At 41.0% G+C, this 22,060-nt stretch overlaps 1 protein-coding gene across 5 annotated transcripts in view; it reads left to right on the forward strand.

Annotated features, from left to right (window-relative positions):
- RAPGEF5 (Rap guanine nucleotide exchange factor 5) overlaps positions 1-22,060 on the forward strand; it is a 194,007-nt gene that overhangs the window by 60,185 nt on the left and 111,762 nt on the right. For all 5 annotated transcript variants that reach the window (XM_082047112.1, XM_082047108.1, XM_082047109.1 and 2 more), the window contains exons 8-9: positions 2,853-2,929; positions 8,381-8,506. In XM_082047112.1, coding sequence (XP_081903238.1) covers positions 2,853-2,929; positions 8,381-8,506 — 203 coding nt within the window. The remainder of the gene's footprint in view (positions 1-2,852; positions 2,930-8,380; positions 8,507-22,060) is intronic.

Here is a 22,060-nt window from a genome sequence, read left to right on the forward strand (position 1 = left end):
TTAGAGGCTGACTTGACAATGCTAGGCTAATGGTTGGACTTGTTGATCTTTAAGGTCTTTTCTAACCAAAATGATTCCAAGATTCTGTCACCAACTCCCTGGCCAGTTATCATCCCCTCGCTAATCTGCCAGCACAGCCAGGTTAGCAACAGTGTGCTGCTCCTTAAAGGTCTGCCTGTTTGTTTTGATTGAAGAAGGTCTTGGGGTGCTTGCCCTGAGACTAGGCATGAAAGGGGATGCTAGTAACAGAGTGACAAGAAGCCGGTTGGCAGCCACTAACCTTTTCGCCTGGGCACAGCTGTTTGCGGAGCTCCCATCTGCTCAGGCTTGTTGGAAAAGCTGGCTGGATGAATGTAAACCACTTAAACCTGGACCTGTTGTCTTGTTACTAGCAAGGTGCCACTCTTTAAATGCCATGATTAATAGCCAGCATCTGAGGGGATATTTTGCCCATCAGTGGCTACAGCAAATTGATTTTAGGTGAAATCAGAAAATTGAAAGGAGAGTTGGGAAAATGTTGTGTTTCTGCTAACACAGCCACAGACTTAAGCAATTTGCAGTTGCTCAACCAACCATTTTTTAGCATTCATTAATGCCTTCTGGTGTCGCAGTGTTCCTGGCTCATGCTGGTTCTTCTGACTAGCATTTGGCAAATGGATGTCCTGAATGCTCTGTGTCCCCTGCAGTGGCCATGGTGGAACAGGGTCATGCACGTGTGGGAGTGTGCGAGAGGATGCGACAGCTCATGGGGAGGAAGGCTGGGAGGCGGGTTACATGGAAGGGATTGCACAGAATCCCCAGCCTGGTTGCCTTGGAGAACCCTGATCCAAACGAGGAAAGCAGGGCCCACATGGGGCCATTGAGGTGCTCACTCTGGTTGCTGCTTCTTTGGGTTATTACTTTTCCAGCCTAGGGTGGGGATATGCCACAATGTCCCAAACATGTTTTGATTTTGCCTAGCTTTACATGCTGCTGGGATTTAACCCCCCTTGTACATGCTTTCTGTTATAGCTATAGACTGACTCTGTGTTTTCAGCATTCACCTTGAATTTCAGAGGTTGGCTGGTAAAGTGATGTCAGCAAACGCACTAGTGAAGATTTACACCAGACCTCTGTTTTCCTTTGATAATGGATTAAAAAAGATCCCTGAATGGATTAAACTGTATTGACAAAATTACTTTTTTCTCCCTTTTATAATAACATTTTTATGACTTTTTTTTTTCATTTGATAGCATAAATGGGGGGGAGAAAGAAGAATTATACACTATATGGCATAGCAATATCAGGAGAAATTCTGCAGTGAAAAGAGAAGAAATCCATATGCTTTATTTTAGAGGTCAAGAACAGTCTAAAGTTACTTTTAAGTTGCTGGAGGCTGCCTAGAGGTTAGGCTGCTTTTAGTCTGCAGCAGACCCAGAGCACCCATGCAGACAAACCAAGCTAGACCTCATGGCTCACATTACATGTATTAGTGCAGCTGTGGTAACCTGGTTGTATGTCTAAAGATTTGGGCTGAGGGTTGAGCAGAGCTTGGGTGAAGGTGGCTGGTGAAGGTAGTGCTGCTGCCTGCCAGCCATCCTCCTGCTCCCTCAACAGCTGGTTTGTTCATCAATCAAATCCTGGGCTGTCTCAGCTCACAGATGTAGCTTAAAGGCAAAACAGGACTGGTGAACCTCATCTGAAAACACTGACTGTTCAGGTGCAGCCTGACCACCAGCTCAGGTACCCAGGGGTGAAGGAGAGAGAAGGTGGACAGGAGGAAGCACACAAGTTGGATCCTTCTGCGCATCCATCAGAGCCACGAGCCTGGTGTTGTTCAGGAAATAGATTTGACAGCTCTACCAGTTCAAGGAGTCTTTTGTTGTCACAACTGCTGTGGCCACACTGGCAAATCATTTGATGTGTACACATGAGTAATGATTTTTGAGTATGACGATTGTAAGTAAATGAGTATGGTGTAATATAAAGTCACTTCTCATGTGTTTCATCTGGTCAGACCCTCCTAACCTGCCACGTGTGATATATCAGAAGGGCTTAGGGCTTAATGTCCTGCTAAAATTCAGCAGGTGGGCATGTTGACTGGAAGGGTATCTTGGGCTATAGCTCGTAAAACTACCTATAGATATAGCTGTCTGCAATACGGAAGTCTGATCTGTCTGTTCAAAAGTGGTCCTTGTTTCTTTAGGCAGGTGAACTGATAACTCTGGTTTCCACTCTTCTGGAGCTTACATGTTTGATCCAAACCATTTTTCTTTATAGTCTGTCAAAACTTGCTGGTGTTAAGGATTGTTAATTGAGCTAAGTTACTGGTTTCTCTTATTATGCCAGGAGCGAACAACCTTCAATAGATCTTCTGCCACCATTTATTTCTGGACATTACTTTCATGGATGACTTTGCTTACGAAGAATTTTCTGAGGCAGAGACGAGGGATTAATCTGCTTATTTTGTTTAGTTTGAATTGACCTTCTACAATATAATGAAACTAAAGGGATGTCTGATTTTTCTGTTCTTTATAAGTCCCCAAGTCTTGTGATAATGTATGAAAAGGTAGAGTTCCCTTAAATGTCCTCACTTTATCAGGACTAACAGTAGCAGGAGTATAATGATTTAGTACTTCCTTTTGCTGCCTGGGAAAAATAAGGTATACCTTATTTAGGATTTGCCCAAACCAAATAAGGTATGCCTTATAAAATTTGCCCAAAACTACTCAAGAAGTTAACTAGAAAGCTACACTTGGAACAAGGTTTCTTGAATGGTCATCCTCTTTGATCTATAACAGGTCATGCTGCATTGCTGCTTCTTGTCATTTGAACCTGCCTGCTTCCAATACATTCACTCTTTCTTATTTTAGCAATTCATCAAAATGAAGAACACAGCAGTCAAGAAATAAGAGGACTAGAAGAGCTCAAGGATACCTCTGATGCTCAGGTAAATGTGTAAGATTAATGGCATCCTGGGGACTTTTTTCAGATCTACAAGTTGAAGGATCTGCTCTCAATATCTCTGGGAAATGGATTTTACTCTGTGTTCAAATGCAGGGAGCCCCTAGGAGGGAGAAAGTCTGCTGCCTCTTGTCTTGTGTGACTATTCAGAATAAGATTGATGATTACTTTGGGAATTAATCCCATGATGTTGCAATTGGACAGCATTCTTCACCTCTCTCTCTCCTCTTTTTAGATAATACACATAGCATATACCAGATGTGAAAATAAAATGAGATGTGTTTTAGGAGGCGAGGGCATGTGACATTTTGATTGAATTTTAATCACTGTAAGTAGACATGCAATGAAATGAGGATACTTATTAGTCACTCGAGTGTAAGCAACAACCTTTTTCTTTCCTCCCATAACTACTCTCATTTACAACCAAAGCATACTTCTAGATATTGCTCAGAAGAAACTTAACTGCCTTTTAGAGTATTTTATTGTGGAATTGCTTACCCTTTTTAATTCTGTGAATCTTTTTTGATTAATCTCCAGTTCATTCAATCATTCAGTTCATGCATTCAAACTGTGCAAGTGTAACTACATTGCTCATTGAATTGGTACTGATTATTGCTTTTAATTTAAAATTGATTTCTCCCACTCTTGACTGTTGGTGGTTTTATTTTTTTTTTTTCTATTCCTTTTGAAAATCTTATGTTTCTCACCATTTGCCACCTTTTCTCCTTCCTACACATGCAACTTGCAGTTACCGTCTCTGATTTATCTCCTAACACCTTGCCTACTTAAAAAGCTGTGTGTGAGAAAGACAGGATTTGCACTGATGTCTGTAAGCAAGCTCGGCTGAAGGGGTACAAGCTGTATAGCCAAGTCAGCAGTACCTATGTCTTTCTAAAGGCAGGGGCTGTCTCGACCACCGTGAGCCCAGAAGGGGCTACAGGCAGCCCTGGTAGCAGGGCTGGGCCATGGCAGACACGTGGGGAGCGCAGGCAGAAGAGTTGGGGACCCCGCATCCTGCACCTGTGTGTCACTGGGCCTTTCTGGCACGCTCTTCAGGGTCATGCTCAAGCAAGGTGTTTGGAAATGGACTGCTCTTTTATGAATTGCGCACAATTTCAAATCTCTTAAAAAAAAACATTAAGATGTGGTAGGAGCTCAGTGTGTGAAAATGTTGTTATTTGACTTTGATTCCTAATTCACATCAATGTGGGGTCCGAGGATCAGTTTTCTAGAGCTCAGCTGTGCATTACAGAGCTATAGAAAAGACCCAGAGGGAAATACTGGCATCACTACACAAAAAAATCTGGCTTTCTCTTTTCTTTTTGGGGTTTCATGTATGCTCAGTTCTACTTGATTGTGGTAGTATTATTATTTTTTGAAAATGTTTGCTCACATATATGTTAGAGATGTGAAAAGAAAGGCTACGACGTGTACTCAAAGCTCCTAAGGAGCTCGGTAATAAGATTATGTGGGCACATTGTAAAAACTGAGGGGAATTTATTATTGGGATATTGATTCACTCAGCTTTTACTTGACTGGAAATCAGTTTCTAAAATTTGAAAGAATGTGAAACACATTTAAAATTAAACAATTATTAAGTGAGCAGTTAAAGAAGTTTTCAATTGCCCAGCTGGGAGTAGAGCAGGAGCATCATCAAAGTAGCTGTTGCTACAATTTTATTTGTCAGTGCCATAAAAACGACATAGTGCAAACACCAAATACAGTGGAAAAAAGCCAAAGCACCACAAACCTCTGTTAGCTAACAGAGTTGAAGGGTGTGCTGCCTGCTCCAAACACCTCTCTGCAGGACTTATATTTGAGTTAGTTGACAAAACTGGCAGAAGTGTGGAAAAAATGAATCAGTACAGGGTTTTTTAAAAGTGAGCATGTTGTAAACAGTGTAGACAATGTAAATAAAAAAATCCAATCCTGCCTGCCTAGGGCTCTCTTAAATCACCTCTGTGTCACTTCTACTAAATTCCTTTATGGCCTTTGCAGAGGGAATATTTTCCAATGGATGTGCTGAAACAGAAAATGTGTTGTCAGCATCTTTGCTCTTCCAGCCTCAGTAGTGACAAATTTACTCTCCTTCACGTAAAATATTTTTATTTAATATCAAATATTGCATAAATACCTTTAATTATAGTAATTTTGTGCCATGAATGGTAGTAAAGCCTCACTGTAAAGCTCCTGTGTTCTTTTATCATTCATTAAATTAAAGCCAGCTAATATATGCAAGTTTTTGATTTTCACCTTCACGTAAGTTAGTACTTGGATCTCTGTTCATGTACATGAATTAGTGGACTAAGCACCAACATCTGCGCATGTGGGATTTTGGAGGGTGTGCACCTGAACAAATGACAAATCAAAATCACCCTTTGCAAGTAGGGCAGCATGTCTACCCTTTCGTCTAACAAACAGCTTCAAAGGTATTGCTTGAAAATTAAACTTATATTGACAAGTGAAAATGACCAGTAATAGGAGATTTTAACGACATCTTCCCAACCAGCTTTTAGAGGCAGTCATCAATTAATTAATTAGTTGGCCTAGTTGCTTTCTTATACGTATTTAGCAGAAAGATTTATAGTGGAAAGTCAGCATAATTGAGGAAATCAGAATTAAAAATGAGGCATTAATATTTTTCTTCTTAATAATGAAAAAGCATGTTTAGCCTTTTGTATTTTAAGTGCATTCTTTACTCCCAGAGCCAAGCGTATACAATTAACTTGACAGTATCTTAGCTCTCCCAGAAAATTTTTAGTTGACCTTTTATCCTCTGGAAAACCAATACAATAAATATATTTGTCACCTTCTCTGCAATTCTTTAAATTAAATAATAATTTAGGGAGGAGGAGACATGTTAAAATGTGATTTCTTCATGATGGTTATTTGAAACAGGACAATATGATCCTTTAATGAAATTTGAATACAGACCATATTCGTGGCAGGGCTAATGGGCTTGTATCTAGAGTTGCTTCTTCCCCAGGGTGCTCATCCATGCAGAAAGCAATAATGTGCCCTGCCTGAACACAGGCAGGAGGGCAAGGGGTGAATGAGAGCAAGCCCCCTGTGTTAAATTGTCTTTCTCCAAGATCTCTCTTCCACTTGAACATATACCAAATCAAACTCCTACCCCAAAACTGAAGTCCCCCTTCCTTATCTTAACATACATGATTTTAACCACTGGGCTTTGCTTCATACACTGGAGATCAATGAGTGTTTGTTCAGCAGAGTGAACACTGCCTTTCTGTCAATGTCCATCTGACATCGGAAGTACAGGGACTCATAACCCTCTATGCCACTCGTCAGTCATGGTCTGACTTGTCTGGGCACAACATGAGGTGTGAAAAGTGCCTCCACAGTAGTCCCAAAGCCCTAACAGGCCATTCTACTTTGAGTTGTCCTTAGCCTACAAGCCTGCAGGGATTACAGCACACAGATGTTATACTCTCTACTAGAAGCATCCCAAAGCCAAGAAATAAGTGGGTTTGGCTCTCGCTGATGTCCCCAAGCTATCGGAGTGTTGTGAAGTGCAAACATTAGACCTCAGCCAAGTCTGTGATGATTGCCTGCTTTCCCTGTGTAAATTACTGGAGAAAAAGGAGAATTTTAGGAAACAGCTCATCTGACCATTTAAAAATGTCTACTGTAGAGTAAATAAATAAATAAATCTTAAGTACCTCTTTTTCTCTATTGATTAAATGAGTCTAGACAAATAGTTCAGTGTATTCTTCTACATTTGATAAAATCAGTCTCACTTCTGATCTGCAAGTGATAACAGTATGTTAGAACTGGTTTATAAATCCATGTCTTCAATTATTAGATAAGGACCAGATCTCATAGAAAACATAAGGACCTTCAGGTTAGGTGCTGCAATTCCGTATTTTCTGGGCAGATTTCTGGCCTTCAAACCAGTGCATAGGTTCTTTATACAGGAAAGCCGGGTTCATTAGGGGGTTGGGGACTAAGCATAGGGGGTGCAAAGCACAGGCTGTATCTGAAATTCTTTTCTTCTTCAGAGCACAAGTGCCTGATGCAGGCTTGTGAGGAGGTGCTTTTATGCAGACATGAGGAATTTAGGCACGTAAAAATTTCTTTCAAATAATTCAGTAAGGATGACTCTTTGGATTTGGTTGTGGAACCTGTTTTTTTCCACCAGCGTTAACACATATTTTCAGAAAGTGGATTTGTAACTGTCCTCAGCTGAAGAAACCTTAACCCGCATTTCTGTTTTCCTTGGAAAAACCAGCAGGCTGCAGGATGTTTTGGGTGGACACTCTCCTGCCTTCAGCAGTCACGGGCAGGAGTTTCTCAAGGCCAAAGGACTGGAGCCTGCCTGGCCCTATGGGTTAGTGGTCAGGGCATCCCTGGCTTCTGGTCCCATCTCCTAAGATATTTGATGAGTTTTGGAGTATGTACAGATTCAGGAAAACTCAGGATGAATAGCAGAAAGAAAAGGGTGGAGGAAGTCAGGAAAAATGTTTATTATCAGATTGCCCTTGAAGTCATATAGCAATATGACAGCCATACCACATGCGTGGTCCTCCCAAGGCATGTGCTGTTCTCATCAGGAAACATCTGGGCTAATAAAAGCTGTGTGGTATCATCGAGCTGGGTCTTGGTTACACAAAGGCTATATCCATGACCAAATCATGGACAGTGATATTAGCCACTGGCTTTGCAGGGAGCAATTTAGCCCTTATTGGCTAACTTTGTGATGGGTCTGGTATGCCTGTGTGCATGCATAAATCCATCTTTATATATATGGCATTTTTATAAAACAGCCCGTGCTGAATGTTTTGATGAAACAATGTTGGCATAGCTTGAGTAACTGGCAGAACATTAGCCAAGAAAATAGTTCTAACATAGTTTTTAAAGCAAATCTCATTTTATTTCCTAAGTAAAATCAGGAGATATTGATTTGTTATTTACAGAATAAATAAATGTAGCACAACTGTCTCTTAACTCTTATGGATTGCATGCGTGAAAAATGGTTGGAGCTGGAGCAGGGGGAGTTGGAGCCTGTTATTTTTAGGAGTGCCTTGTGTTGCGCTTCATTCTTTTTCCAGGGCTGTTCCTGGCTAACTTTCCCATGAGTTTTTAACCTCTTGCTCTTGTTCTCTTATGTAACAGGAAACAGGCTGACAGGAACAAATAAAACACAGCGTATCTGATAGTCACAGGCAGAGGAGCGGTTCATTTAGTTAGCCCTGCCTTCGTTCCTCCAAAGTAGATACATTTGGAGATTTGGATGCGCCTCAGCTCCTCTCCAGTTGTTTCCTCGGAAGCAGCGACTCATTTTTCTTCAGCAAACGGCACCGAAGTACCACAAATACGAGAAAACAGATGCATTTCTTTTAAGGTTGAAATTTGTGGTGGTGTCATGTCCTGGGATTGTGGATTTAAGTATCTGTTTGCTCTTTCTCCCACCCTTAAGGCAGGGGTGTTGTGCAAGCTTCAGGGAAGAGATGACATCGGACGGATTGAGCTGGTCCAGAAGCTGGCGAGAGAAAACTGCCAGTTTTTGCAGACGGATAGAAAACCACCAGAGAAGGCAGAACAAGTAAGACATTTCTTGTTTGGGTTTTCTGTTTCTTTCTGGTGGGGGAGGGAGATTTAGGTCACAAAACTGAAATAGCAAAGCTGATGGTCAGAATCCAGGGCACACATTAGTCATGGAGCTGTAGCTGCTCTCCTCTGGCATTTACATTTCTCTGAAGTGCGTTCAGTTCAATAATTGTCAACACATTTAAATTATTATGTTGTCATTAGCTGTCAGTTACTGTTATTAATATCTTATAGGAAATAACAGATGATTTCAGGATGCTTTCTACCAAATTAGTGATTATGAAATATTTGAGGTTTAGGGTGTATTTAAATAATGTATAAGGTATATGAGTGCTTCAAGTACTTACTTTAAATTGTCTTAAAATTACCCTTCTACTGGTATATTTGGATGCAAATATTGGCTGGAGATTTAATTATGAATTAAAAAGAATGATCTGGGTAGGGAATTCAGCAGTTTCTTAAAAAAATGTGTTTTCAACCAAAAGTTACAGCAAAAAAAGCAGCATTCTGTTTATTGCTTCTGAAAGCACTTATTCAGATGTTAATAACTGGATTGAAAATGCAGTAAAACTTGACTGCTCTGCTTGTAGCACAATGAATCCTAATTTCGTTCTCGTAAAGATTTCTATTCTGATTGCATATTCATCTAAAGGTGCCCAGGATAATAACTGCAAGAAATAACAAAAATCCCACCTAGTCCTTATGTGTCTTGCTATAATGTATATGTAATTTATTCTATTTTCTGCTCACTGGACAGTAGAAAAAAGGCATGTGCTTTAGAAAAGAAATAGTTTTCAGCTCATCTGCAAGCTCATTCCTACCAAAGTAAGGCTGCACAAAGGAAAAAGAGAAAGGTGAAATCTTATTTCAAAGCTTCATGCTCTGTTCAGCAGTATTAAGTTCTAGTCTGGTGTAGTTAAACATGTAATTGTATCGGTAGGTGTGCACGAGGGAGGAGGGTAATTAGCCAGGCTCAAATCCCTGAGATTGAATTGTTCCTCAGCTGATCCACTAGCCATGGACATCTGGCAGAATTTCCATATGTCTTTAAACTGTATCAGCAAAGTGCAATTAAAAGTTTAGATGCTTAAGTAAAGAAGATTTTAAGCCATGGAAGATTTGTAATTGTGTTTCAGGATTTAAAGCAAGATTACAGATGCTGTGGGCATAGGGGAGAGGGGAATGTTGGGACTGATACTTAAAAAAACAGTGGATATTTTTGCTGCTTACTCTGGTCTTTATAAAGGGTGCAGTGATATCAGCTGCAGTTCTGTAGCTGCACAGATTACAGTTCCAAAAATGGAAAGGGAATAATTGCTCAGCTTTTTTTCTCCTGTGAAAAGTATGGTACTTAGCAATTGCTGCTATTTAGGAGACGAGTGACTCCAGTTTAGCAGGAGCTGGAGCAAGCGGCTCATTCTCACATTGAAGGGTGTAATGCTCTCGGGCAAGGATGTACTTTTAGACCTAGGAGGTGGCAAAGAAGAGAAATGTTGCCTGAAAAGTGGCAGAAGCACAGGTCATTCCTCATGTCCCCTTTATTTCTGGGTGGGGAACATCTTGCAGGTAGTGCTGGCAGTAACAAGTTCCGATGTGCTTCTCCTCACACTGCTCTGCACGTTGCTGGTTGTGGTAGGCCACTGGGTGATGTGGCTGTTCCTTACAGCCCAGGCAGCCCATGACCAGAGACACTTGCAGTCCTCAATGTGGATGTATTTGCTAATCCCCCAATGAACCTATTGATTTCATTAGGAATAGTCACGAAGAAGGCATTTCTGAACATGGGCGAGGTCTGTTGTAGGGTTCTCAGTTTAGCTGACTCGGGTAATTTACTTTCACTGGAAAGAAACCCACGCTTTGGTGTGGTGGGGCTGGTGGGTCACATACGTCCAGGAAGATGTGAGCTTCCACCCCTTCCTCTCCCTCCCTTCCTCCCTTGTGGTTTGAGAGCTGCTCTGGCGCATGTGTGTGTGGCAGGAATTGGCTGGCTGGGCAGAGTTTGCTGTTCTGGGCAGCCGTTCCTCTCTTCTGTGAGGAGAAATGCAGTAGGCTGGATTGTAGTGAGTACTACTCAGATGTGGGCTTTGAGACCTCATCTCATCCTGCTACTGAAGAAGTGATGGCAGGTTCATTGGCATCAGCTTACTGCCCAGTCCCTTGTGCTCACTGAAAATGTTAGAGGAACAACATGTTCTGGGTATGGTATCCTTACAAAACTATGTGTAGCCTGCCCATCTTTTATTTTTTTTTATTTAAAAAAAAAAAATCATTAAAAGCATAGCTTACTCTTACATTACTTTCTTAGAAACATGGGGTAATGGGCACGTGGCATAGGCAGTGAAATGGAGTGATTCTGCATGTTCTCTACAGTACCCTCATTTCTCAGCAAGTATCCTTGTGCTAAAGCTTTCACCAGCTTTCCCTCCTGGGGAGCTCAAATTGTGCTTTCATGGATGATCTGCCTTCCTCAAAGGGATGGCATTCGGTCTGTAAATGAGACGCCTGAACACCCCGCCAGGCCTCTCTCCCTGTGCTGGGATAGCCAGCTGGCTGTGCTGGCCTCAGGGCAGCCCATCCCACAGCAGAAACACTGCTGGTTTGCAGGGCTGTGTGTTCCAGCCAGCCCCGGGCACTGGCGCTGTTCGAGGCTGGGGGCTTTGTCGCCCACCTGGAAGTAAAGCTGCTCCTTCCAAGATGGCCACGGGGGAATTTTTGCCCAAAGTGGAGTTCTGGTTTGTTCTCCTCCAGGAATATTAAAAAAAAAAAAAGAAAAAAGAAAAAAAGAAGAAAAAACGCAACAAACAAAGAAAACCCCAACAACTTGAATGCAGGGTTAGAATTGTGCATATGCATAGTTCTCTACGTGTACTGTGTCTCATGCACATAGTGGGAAGTGGAATTGGGGCTCCTCTGGTGCTACCCATGGTGTTTCTAAAACAGGTTTGTTCAGATTAGTACAACATCATATGGCTTTCCAGCATTAACAGCAAACACAAATGTAGTATGATTAAGCTTTGCTGATTCTTGTACTTTCCTTTGAAGAAGGAAGAGCTCTCAGCCTAATAAAAGAATTTGGTACCTGATGACCCCAGTGACTTTTTCCTGTACAGTGAATGAGATGCAGAGCTAGACTGTGAGGAGGACTGGTGGGCTCTCCTGTCATTCAAATAAATAATCACTATCTTCATCTGAGTTTGAGGACAGAACTTAGTGATTCATGTAGGAAAAGTAGATGACACGTGGATGTACTCTGGTCTTCCAGAGGTTTTCAGGCAGATAAAGTACCTAAAGGTATTCTTCAAGGTGTGGTGTCAGAGGTCTGTAGCCCACAATAGGCAGGTAAAGCATGGATTGGTTTGGGTTGCTAGTTCAGAAGGAGATGAAATATAATTCTTTTTTTCTCAGAAAAAGCGGATGGTCTGGAAGAGGGAAAATACATGACAGTTGGGTGGTTTGCTGAAGGATAGCTTGGTTTAGAACTATGGTGGCAGAGAGAATGGATTCCTTCAGTTTGGATGTGTTCTGGAGGATGTAAAATTGGGAGAAATATATATATACATATATATGCGTATCTATATCTCAACCTGTTCATCAGTGACCTGGATGGAGAGACTGAGCGCACTCTCAGCAAGTTTGCTGATGATACCAAACTAGAAGGAAGGGCTGACACACCAGAAGGCTGTGCTGCCATTCAGTGAGACCTGGACAGGCTGGAGAACTGGGCAAAGAAGAACCTGATGAATTTCAACAAGGTCAAGTGTAGGGTCCTGCACCTGGGGAAGAATAACCCCAGGCACCAGTACAGGTTGGGGGTGGACCTGCTGGAAAGCAGCACTGTGGAGAAAGACTTTGGGAGTTCTGGTTGACAACAGGTTGACCATGAGTCAACAATGTGCAGGTCAAGGTAGGTTCTCCTCCCCCTCTGCTCTGCCCTGGTGAGGCCACATCTGGAGCACTGCCTCCAGTTCTGGTCTCCCCAGTTTAAGAAGGACAAGGAATTACTGGAGAGAGTCTAGTGGTGGGCTACGAAAATGATCAGGGGTCCAGAGCATCTTTCTTATGAGGAGAGACTGAGAGAGCTGGGTCTGTTCTGCCTGGAGAAGAAAAGGCTGAGAGGGGATCTCATCAATGTTTATAAATATCTCAAGGGTGGGTGTCAAAAGGATGGGACTAGACTCTTTTCAGTGGTGCCCAGTGATAGTATGAGAGGCAACAGACACAAACTGAAGCATAGGAGGTTCCATCTGAGTACAAGGTAAAACTTCTTTACTTCGAGAGTGACAGAGCACTGGAACAGGCTGCCCAGAGAGGTTGTGGAGTCTCCTCTGGAGACATTCAAAACCCACTTGGACACATTCCTATGCAATCTACTCTAGGTGAACGTGCTTCAGCAGGTGGGTTGGACTAGATGATCTCCAGAGGTCCCTTCCAACCCCAACCATTCTGTGATTCTGTGATATATATAATGATTTTGCACAGGCATATGTTTTTACTTCATACTATAAGCACCCAAGTCAGAAAGTCCATACTGCTTTTGTTTCACGTTTATGGTATGCCATGATTTCTTTCCAGATTTATAGTCTGGATAAAAAAAAGTGTTCTGAAGAAGTCCTATAATTTAAAAAGTTTTGTGCTCAAACTCTGTTATATGTGAGCTGCTTATTTATTTCTGGCACTGCAAGCTTGTTATGACCAGGTTAGACTGGTATGTTGGAACTGGAGATTGTTCTTCTGCAGCACACAGTGCCAGCTCCTCTCCGGTGAACATAATGTTTGCAAAGTGCTCTAACTGTAATGGTGTTCACAGACTTGTCGAGGAAAGCAACAATTAAATTGTAGTGATTTTTTTTCCCCATTCCTACTTGTTAATGTGTTAGAATAAGGTTCTTAATTAAGGCACTGAACGTACCATACGTGTCAGGTTTCCTAAAACTTCAGTTTTGCTAGTAAGTAGAAAGTAAATATTAGTAAACAAGCTTCTAAGCAGCCAGATAAGTTTCTTCTCTGTGCTGTTGCATTCCTACAATGAGATTCAATGTATTGATAAATAAATAAAATGAAATGGTTGTCTAAAATGCAAAGAAATTAATATCAAATGTGGGCTACCTATGCAAGCTTGCAGTTCTAATTTTATCATTACATGCAAATCACACTTAGAAGCCCAGGGAAATGTAAAACTGGATATTTGTGTTTTTATATTATTTAAATATTTCATTATCATAAAACAATTGCTTTGACAGAAAATAGATGAAAAATCTGTATTGAAATATTCAGCTATAAAATGAGCCTGCTTTTTTGAGAAGTTTGCTTACTGTTAGCATTAATTATATAGAAAGCGAGCTTTGTATGTAAAGCCATTAGAAGTAATTTCTCATAGCTTTCTTTTTTGCTCAGGCATATGTTTTAAATGTCTTTGAGGCATATTTGTACTAAATCATATGTTTTTTTAACTCCTAAGCAACTACGGGCTCAATTAAATAATGCTTTTTAAATAGATGTGATGCCGTTTGTACAGTATTTCCAGTTATTTCAATGAAGCATTGCACTGATTAAGAAAAACATGTCTGTTTGTAGTGTCATTGTATTAGCAAAATCATAAAAGTGCTTTTCACCTCAGCAACATGGGGAAAATATTCTTTAGATTATAGTGACATTTTCATAGTCAGATCAACTGAATAAGCCTTCTGCAAATTGACACTAATGTTCAAAGGAAATTTAAGATTCTCTAATGAACACATTATATTAATTATATTAAGAATATTAACAAATTTCTTCGACTATATAAATTGTATTCTAGGTGAGGGCTCTTCCAGCACTAGCATGCATCAGTAGGGAGGGGAACGTTTCCTAAATCTGCCTTATAATCCCTTTACAGATTAATGTATATATTAATTAGAGTTAGTACTCTTTAAAAGTATATAAGTACCTACAGCTTGAATGTATTGACTCTGTGACTTAGCTGGGTCAAGATGAAAGAGCTATATCATAAGGGTGCAGATATGTTTTCAGAAGGACAAAGGATACTGAAGAACAGTTTTGTTAATTTACTGGGTACTAACTTTTGTAATCACTGGTCTCATTAAGAAGACAGATGATTGCTCATTGAAGCAGGTTGGTGGCTAGGCTGAAGCTGTTAAAAGGCTTACAAAAGAAGATTAATGATTTAGAGCCTTGGGTTGTGTAGATCACCCACAACCAAGGAATTTTTTGAGGAAATTCCAGCCATGACACATCAAGGTTATTTTAGGGTGCACCTACTTGTCCAGCTGGATGCCTGCAAGGAGACAAGAACGAATGTCAGGACATGTCCAGAGTTGCAGTTTTTGTTAGCACGACAAAGCTGTGGCCTTGCGCTGACGTACTGTGGAGTTGATGGTCAGTCATCAGGGCTCCAAGAGAAAAATATTCTTTAAAACAGTGACATCAAATGATGTCTGTATGCAATCAGTGACTGAAATCTGTGCTTTACTTTAAAAAAACCCCACAACTTTTGTTGTGTCTGCTCTAGCTCAGACAGATCTATTCGGTAGCCTGAATGCAGATTTACTGCTTTTGGCTTTTGGAGGCTATTTTGCATCTCTGGCAGAATGAGTATCAAGTGGACATAACAACTATAGTACAGTGAAAGGTTTTGAAGAAACCTTAATGGCTTAAATAGCCATGAGATGGTATAGATTTCTGAAGGCATTGAAACAGAATGGATTTAGCTTGTCAGTACAGGAGTTTGCTATTTCCCTTCCTATCTCTTAGATCCGCCAGCATTAGCAGAGAGAGCTGTACCAGGGCAAGACAATAGTTTGCATGTATGACTTAGTCTTCAACTACAAGCCAAGAAAAAAATGAGTATATTAGTGAGGTTGTCAGTTTATAGCTCCATGTTGAGTAAGCTTAAGTAATTAAGAGGTAGGTACATGCTTGCTGTGGAGGTAACCTGAAGTTCAAGTCTCTGGTCTGAATCAGGAGGAACAAGGACTTGAATCTAGTTTCATCATGTTCTGGACAGTGTCCTGTTCCAGATGGTTGATCTGCTGGAATGAAGGCATAGCCCCAGGTGATCACTTGTTCTTCATAAGCCAACCTTTTTATCTTCTGAGACAAGAAGTCTTCTGCAGGTCCTAGGATTTTTTCAGTGCAGAACAGGCACAGGCATCTTTTTGAAATGGGAAAAGTTTGCCAGAGATAAGGATCCTCCTGCTCAGATGTAGGATTGGGATCATTTGGCTCCTAGTAAAACTTTGTTTCAGTCTCTTGCAACACATTTGTTAAAATAAGAAAAGTGCTTTTATTTACTATATACTTTTAAGAGAATTTATTATTCTTTTGTTGAGTCTGTTTAATGTGGCCAAAGTTTGGAGGAGAATGCCCTCTTGCCAGGAGTACAAAATAGTGGTGAGATTATATGGTCCTTCTTTGTGTAAATACAAAGCACTTGCAAGGAGTCATGCTTGTGCTCACATGATGTGTTGTGAGCACAGTACAGGAACACGTCAAGTGGGAAGCTCACTGTTTTCCTTTGAGGCAAGTTACATATTCCCATAATGCTTTATTTCCTCCAGATGCTCAGCCTAGTGATAAAAAGACAAGAAAGTCTAATTTATACCTCTTTGATTTATTCTATAACATTAAACTACTTTGTATAGAAGGAAATTCCATTTACACATTTTGTGTGCTGGGCTTTCTTTGGTGTGGAACGGTGACTCATTCTTGTACAGGACAATACCTTAGTTACTGGGCTAAAAGGGGTAAAAAGGGCACGTGGTATTTCGCAGGCTAAAACCTGTGAGCTAGAACACTGAAGTTTTATTTTTGACTGCATCGGTTATTTAATATGTAACTTTCTTCAAATCACGTCACTTCTCTGCACCTTTGTTTACCCAGATATAAAATAGGGTCTTAAGCATGTAGGACCTTGAAGGGGTGCTATAAAACCTGCAGTAGTTAATGAATGTTGATGAATTGCTTTGAGATCCTTGATAGGTGGTTTGGGGATCCCCACAATCTGGAAGTGGGTTGGACTTTGAAATGCTGAGGGTCATGGGGGATATTTTTTAAAAACCTGAGCATAGCTGAGGAAAGGCCAAGCAGTTGCAGTCACTTTGCAGTCTCTGGGTCCACAGGCATCACTTCAACAGATGTGCCATTGACAGCATCCCTGCCCTGACTGCTTCTCCCTGGCCCTGGCCTGCCTCATGTTGTGCTGCTCTGTGAAGAGACCAGGGAATAATCCAGCTGAAAACTAAAATAAATACACCTTTCCTGGGGGATTACTTTCCAACTGTATCAGTTTCCCTTATGGTACAGGGATATGGGTATGGGGTGGGAATGAGATGTGGTGGTTTTTGGAAAAGGGACAGCTGTCAATTGTCTATCTCTGCCTCCACTGCTGAAGCCTTCTCTACAGAGACAGGAGTTGGGCTCGATGATCCTCAAGGGTCCCTTCCAACTCAAGACATTCTATGATTCTATGATTCTCCACAGCAAGAAAGGAAGGACAACCTGACCTTGTATTTTTTTGCAGGCTTCCTTTTTTTCCCAAGGTTTATTTATTTTAATCATGAGACACACCTTAAATCTCCAAATGTTGTCCTTTTGCTATGGCCATTCTGTCAGTCACTGTGCCTGCATTTTAAAGCTTAAATCAGCTTCTGCTGATGTTAATCGGTATTTTTTGGTGAGAGCAGGGTATATAGTCCTTAGGGTCCAATGCTTCTGTCACACCACAGCCTTGAAGGTGGTGGCATTTTGCAAGATGTGCTTGACACACGGTCACCTGTGGAGAATGCTGATTTGGTAGCAGTTAATACACCACTTGCATTCATTTTTCCTAGTTCTGTGTGGCAGCTCAAAGAGCAAAGGAATGAAAACCCAGGTGATTAGCGGTATTTTTGCTGACTGTCTTCCTCTAAATCAAAGCAGGTATTCTCCTCTCCTTCCTCGATTAGTGTTCCTACCGCTGTGTGCAGCACCTCCTATATTCTAATTCACAGCACGTGAAAATGAGGTCTCAAGTGCATATGCATGAATTTCGTTTTAACTACCCAGTGAAAAGTTTTAATTAGATGTTTCATGTAGAAACATGAAACAGGGCTTGAAATTAGCGATGACCTTGCAGCCTTCCTCGAATATATTTTCAGATACCACGTGTCGGGCAGTTCCCAGCTTTTTTTATCAGTCACTGGAACGGGCGCATCCGAGTAGGGAAGGCTCTGACGTGTGGGAGCGACAGCGTTTGCTGGTTGCAGGAAAAAGTACTTTAGCCTCATCTGGTGACTAGGAAAATAATAGAATGACCTAACTCAGGAAGATCATGAATAGCAGCTGATATTTCCTTTAACAGCTTGCTGGAGATCAAACCTTACATGGATTTCCAAGCTCTGAACTAGGGCAAGCCCTGAGCAGGGGGTAATGCAGGGCGTGATGCTGAAGTACACAGCCTTGTTTGATCAAGGGAAAGCCACACAGCTCACAATCTCTTGTTGGTTGTGCGGTGCCTCAGCTCTGTCCCCTGCCAGCCTGGCTGACACTGCTGTCTCACCTGAAGTGTTTGGACTGAGAGCCCCGTCCCTTAATTTGTCTCAATTTTCTCAGGGAGGTGGGGGCAATAAACCCATGCCTGCTTTTCTACTTAGCCCAGTGATGGCAGGAACAAAGGAGAACGTGCTCTTTTGGTAGAGTAGGAGACAAGCAAAGAATGCAATTATTCGTCACCTTTTTTGTTTGGTTGCAATATCACAGTGTCTCTTCCCTTTTTAGAGGCACTGATATTTATTAAATACAGTATCAGTTTAAGCCTTTTTGCCAAATACTTTTGGTATTGCAAGTAGGGGATTATTCACCACAGGAACCTTTAAAATATATATGTGGATAGAACTACAGCAGTTACATTGATTTTGTGTTTGCAAATATGCTGTTTGGCCATATTTAGCAGGTTAATAGAGAGAATTGATGTGCTCAGGGTCATGGGAGAAGACACTAATCAGAGCTGGCTGGAGTGAAGAGGTCAGAATTTTAGTTCTCACATGCAAATCCTTGTTGTTCAGGTTTCAAGCTAAAAACCAGGCACATTCAAGCCTGGATTTTCTTGTGTGGATGGTACAGGCTGGAAAGTATGCCAGCACTCTGGCTTTGTCTCCTCATGTGTGAAACCTGAATCTTTTCTGTGGAATCAACACATTGATTCAGTCTGTCTAAATAATCTGTCAGTCTGTACACAGTACCTATAGTGAGCTAATCATTGGGCTATATTGATTTCTTTTTGGTTTCCTAGGTTTGATGAACTTGTGTAAAAGAAGCATGTGACTTCTAAACAAAACTCCCTTTGCCTTGAGGTCTTTCCTCCTGTTCCCTGCAGAGGCTGAAGGAGTAAATTAACCCTGAGTGGAGGATTGTCCTACCTGCTTTACCATTGGCATTGCAAGATTTTCCAGAGAACTTTGAGCAGTGCCCCAGTGGGAACCCACAAAATCCTGTATGTTGCAGGTGATGGCGTTCTGCATCTGGGACCTTTCACAGGATTTTACTAAGGATATGGCAGAATCCTCTTCCACCAAGGAACGTAGGGTGCTCGTGGCCCCCCGGTTCTCCTTCTGCAGAGATACGTGCCTATGTGTGCATGCGCTGTATATGTTTATTAATTAAACAGACTGCAAAACTTGCTAAAAGCAAAGCTGATTGCTTACAAGGACTACTTATGGAACTTTTTTTCACATTGTAGAAATAACAAGTCATTTACACACAGTCTCAGTTGGTAACACAAAGAAGCTGCTTTTTCCGGTGACCCATCTGTTCTGACACTTCCCTCCTCCTCCTCTCTTCAGATGGCATCAGGTTTTCATCTAGCAGTTTCTGAAAAGTTTCAATCTCCTTTTCAGTTCTTCAGATCAAAACCTGAATCTCCGGAATTACATCTGAGACTCATACAAACTTCTGTGCCCCTGCCTCAAGGACATCAGGGCTGTGTATATCACCTTTCCCCTACTCTCCATCCAGTGCCTGCTGACGGAAAAAATGATAGGTTTAGGCTGCCTCTTCACTGCATTATCTTGCAGATAACTCTTTCTAGGCACATGTTACAGTAGCTGTCTCCCTGAAGAGGAAGGGTGGGTGGTGGAGTTGGGGTGTCAGATGGGGACTCAGGAACTTCCCGTCCTGCACAGGCTTCCTCTGGGACCTTGGGCTAATGATCGAATGTCTCTGTGTCTCAGATCCTTGTTTGTACATGGAAGTGCTGCTTCCCTGCTGTCAGGAGCATTGTGAGCGAGTGCTCTCGGGATGTTCTCTCGCACTGATGTAGTGTTTGAGTAGTTTTGGTGCACTGGCTGGCTGAAGGATGCTATAGCTAGTCTGAAGAAGCTTCCCTTTTAAACTCTAACAGATTTCTTCAGGTGACAGATTTTTAATGTGGGACCCCAAATCAAGTACTTTCTTAAAGGTGGCCTTTATTATTATTTTTTTATTATTTTTTTTCAGAGGAGCAGCTATAGCCTTCATTTCAGGAGACTCCTAATAATCTGCCTCTCTTATTTCATTTTAGACATTTCCTTGTAAGAACCTATGCAGGAACTGAATTTTACAACATAGCTGTGGGTACCTGTGCTTATTCGTGTGGGATCCGCAGCCACCCGTAGAACATAGTTGCTCCATTCTTGCACTGGGTGGCCGTATGTTCCCTGTAATTCATCTGTTCTCGCTCTCCCACCCTCAGCTGTCACACAGACACGCATATGTGTACATACAGATACGGCTATCTCTTCCCTGGTGCAAAACTTAGTTTTCTATTATGTAGGGAAAAAAGGCTACAATTCTACTATACCATTTTCCTTTTCAGCTGCTGTTGCAGTGCACTTAAATTCTGTCTGATATTTACTGGTTAATCAATCAACACATACTGGTTTCATTGCAGTGACATGTAAACTGTAAATATTTGTATTAGACAAAAGCTATACAGTACATCATGCATATAACTGCTGTTTTAAAATGCTAATAGTTTTTAATTTGTGTGATGTTCAATATGTATTAAGGATCCCCTGAGAATAGAAACAGTAAAAAAAAAAAAAAAAGCAATTTACTCAAGTAATTATGTTAGAAATTCATGTCTTACCTGATGTAAGAAGAAATAAAGGTTTAGCAGTCCAGCAGAAATATCAACAAGCTGTAAAAGTTGCTTGACCATTGTAATGTAAAAATTAACTATAAAATCAAAGGCATTTGCATTTTTCCCTGTAATTCACTAACACTGTCGTTTCCAGTATGCCAGTGCTCTTGTGCATGGAAAAGATCTGCGTCAAATGGTTGGGTGCCCAGCCTGCTTGAAAAATATCCTGTTGATAAAGATCCAATAATAGTTCCCATTCTGGGGATTCTTCGTTTGGACAATTTTGCTAATGCAGCACAACAGGTTATATCAATATGCTCGTATCACTTTTGCTTTTCTGCCAAATAATTCGTTCCAATCCTTTTACTTTTTTCCTTCTGATTTGCCATCAACATGTTAAGTGCTTGCTACAGCAAAACTTCTTTGCTTTCCTACCTTAAACAATATATTTAATGAACTTTATCTGCATGGCATTGTTAAGGGCAGGGAGCTAGAAGCTAGCTCTAAATAGGCTGGGCTTTTACGAAAATGAAGGCCCTGAAGAATTGCTTCATCATGGGAAATCACTGCCAAATGTCATGTGAGCTCTTGTTTTTCTGGCACACACAATGTAGAGAAGCATTTTCATTTTCAGCATCTTGACATTCAGCTCCTTGACGTCTATTGCTTTACCACTTTTTAGTATATATTTTTCATTAAAATGCATTGTTATAAATTTGCTTATATTGGAATAACAATTGAGATAATGTAGAGATATAGATAATTAGAGGCTTAGATCATGCTGTACAGAAACTTCTTAATCAGATCAAATAAAAAACTGCATTTCATTTTTAGCATAGTCTAATTTTTAATAAGCTAAAGCTTAAAATCTGATGAATTGGCAATGATTTTGTGATTTGATATCCAGAAAGAATGCGTCCTGAATACCAAATGAATGAAAGTTACTGTGAACCATAATTGCTTCATTTTTTACTTTGACCTTGAATACTGGGTTAGTTTAGTATTTTTCACATTGCTAACCTTGAAATAGCAACTGGAAAAACAGTGCTGAAGGTTAGCAATGCTTTTACTTCAGTTATCATGGGAGAAGAGTTTGAACTCTATGGGGGTAGAGGGGAAGTGTCTTCAAGATCTTCATAGCCTGAAAGTTCTGATGATGACAGCACTTCAAATTATCATTATCCTTAAAAATGTCCTTCTGTGCCAGTGAAGCCTCAAATAGCTAAAAGGAAAGGTGACTGGGGAATGGGGTTAAACTGTTGTCAGGAGGATGGAGATGCCTGAGGAGTTGCTAATCAAACCCTTTTGTTGCTGAGCAAACACATCCTCCTGCATCAGGGATGTGTGTTCTCACAAAATATCCTTTGGTGCAGCATTGTTTTGGTAGGTCAGGTGAGTAGCTCTGTGTAAAATTGTACTTCTTGTGTCAAGTAAATGCTCATGAGCCTAAGGTCT

This window comes from Streptopelia decaocto (genome assembly GCF_964273445.1).
Source record: "Streptopelia decaocto genome assembly, chromosome: 2".
NCBI lineage: Eukaryota > Metazoa > Chordata > Aves > Columbiformes > Columbidae > Streptopelia > Streptopelia decaocto.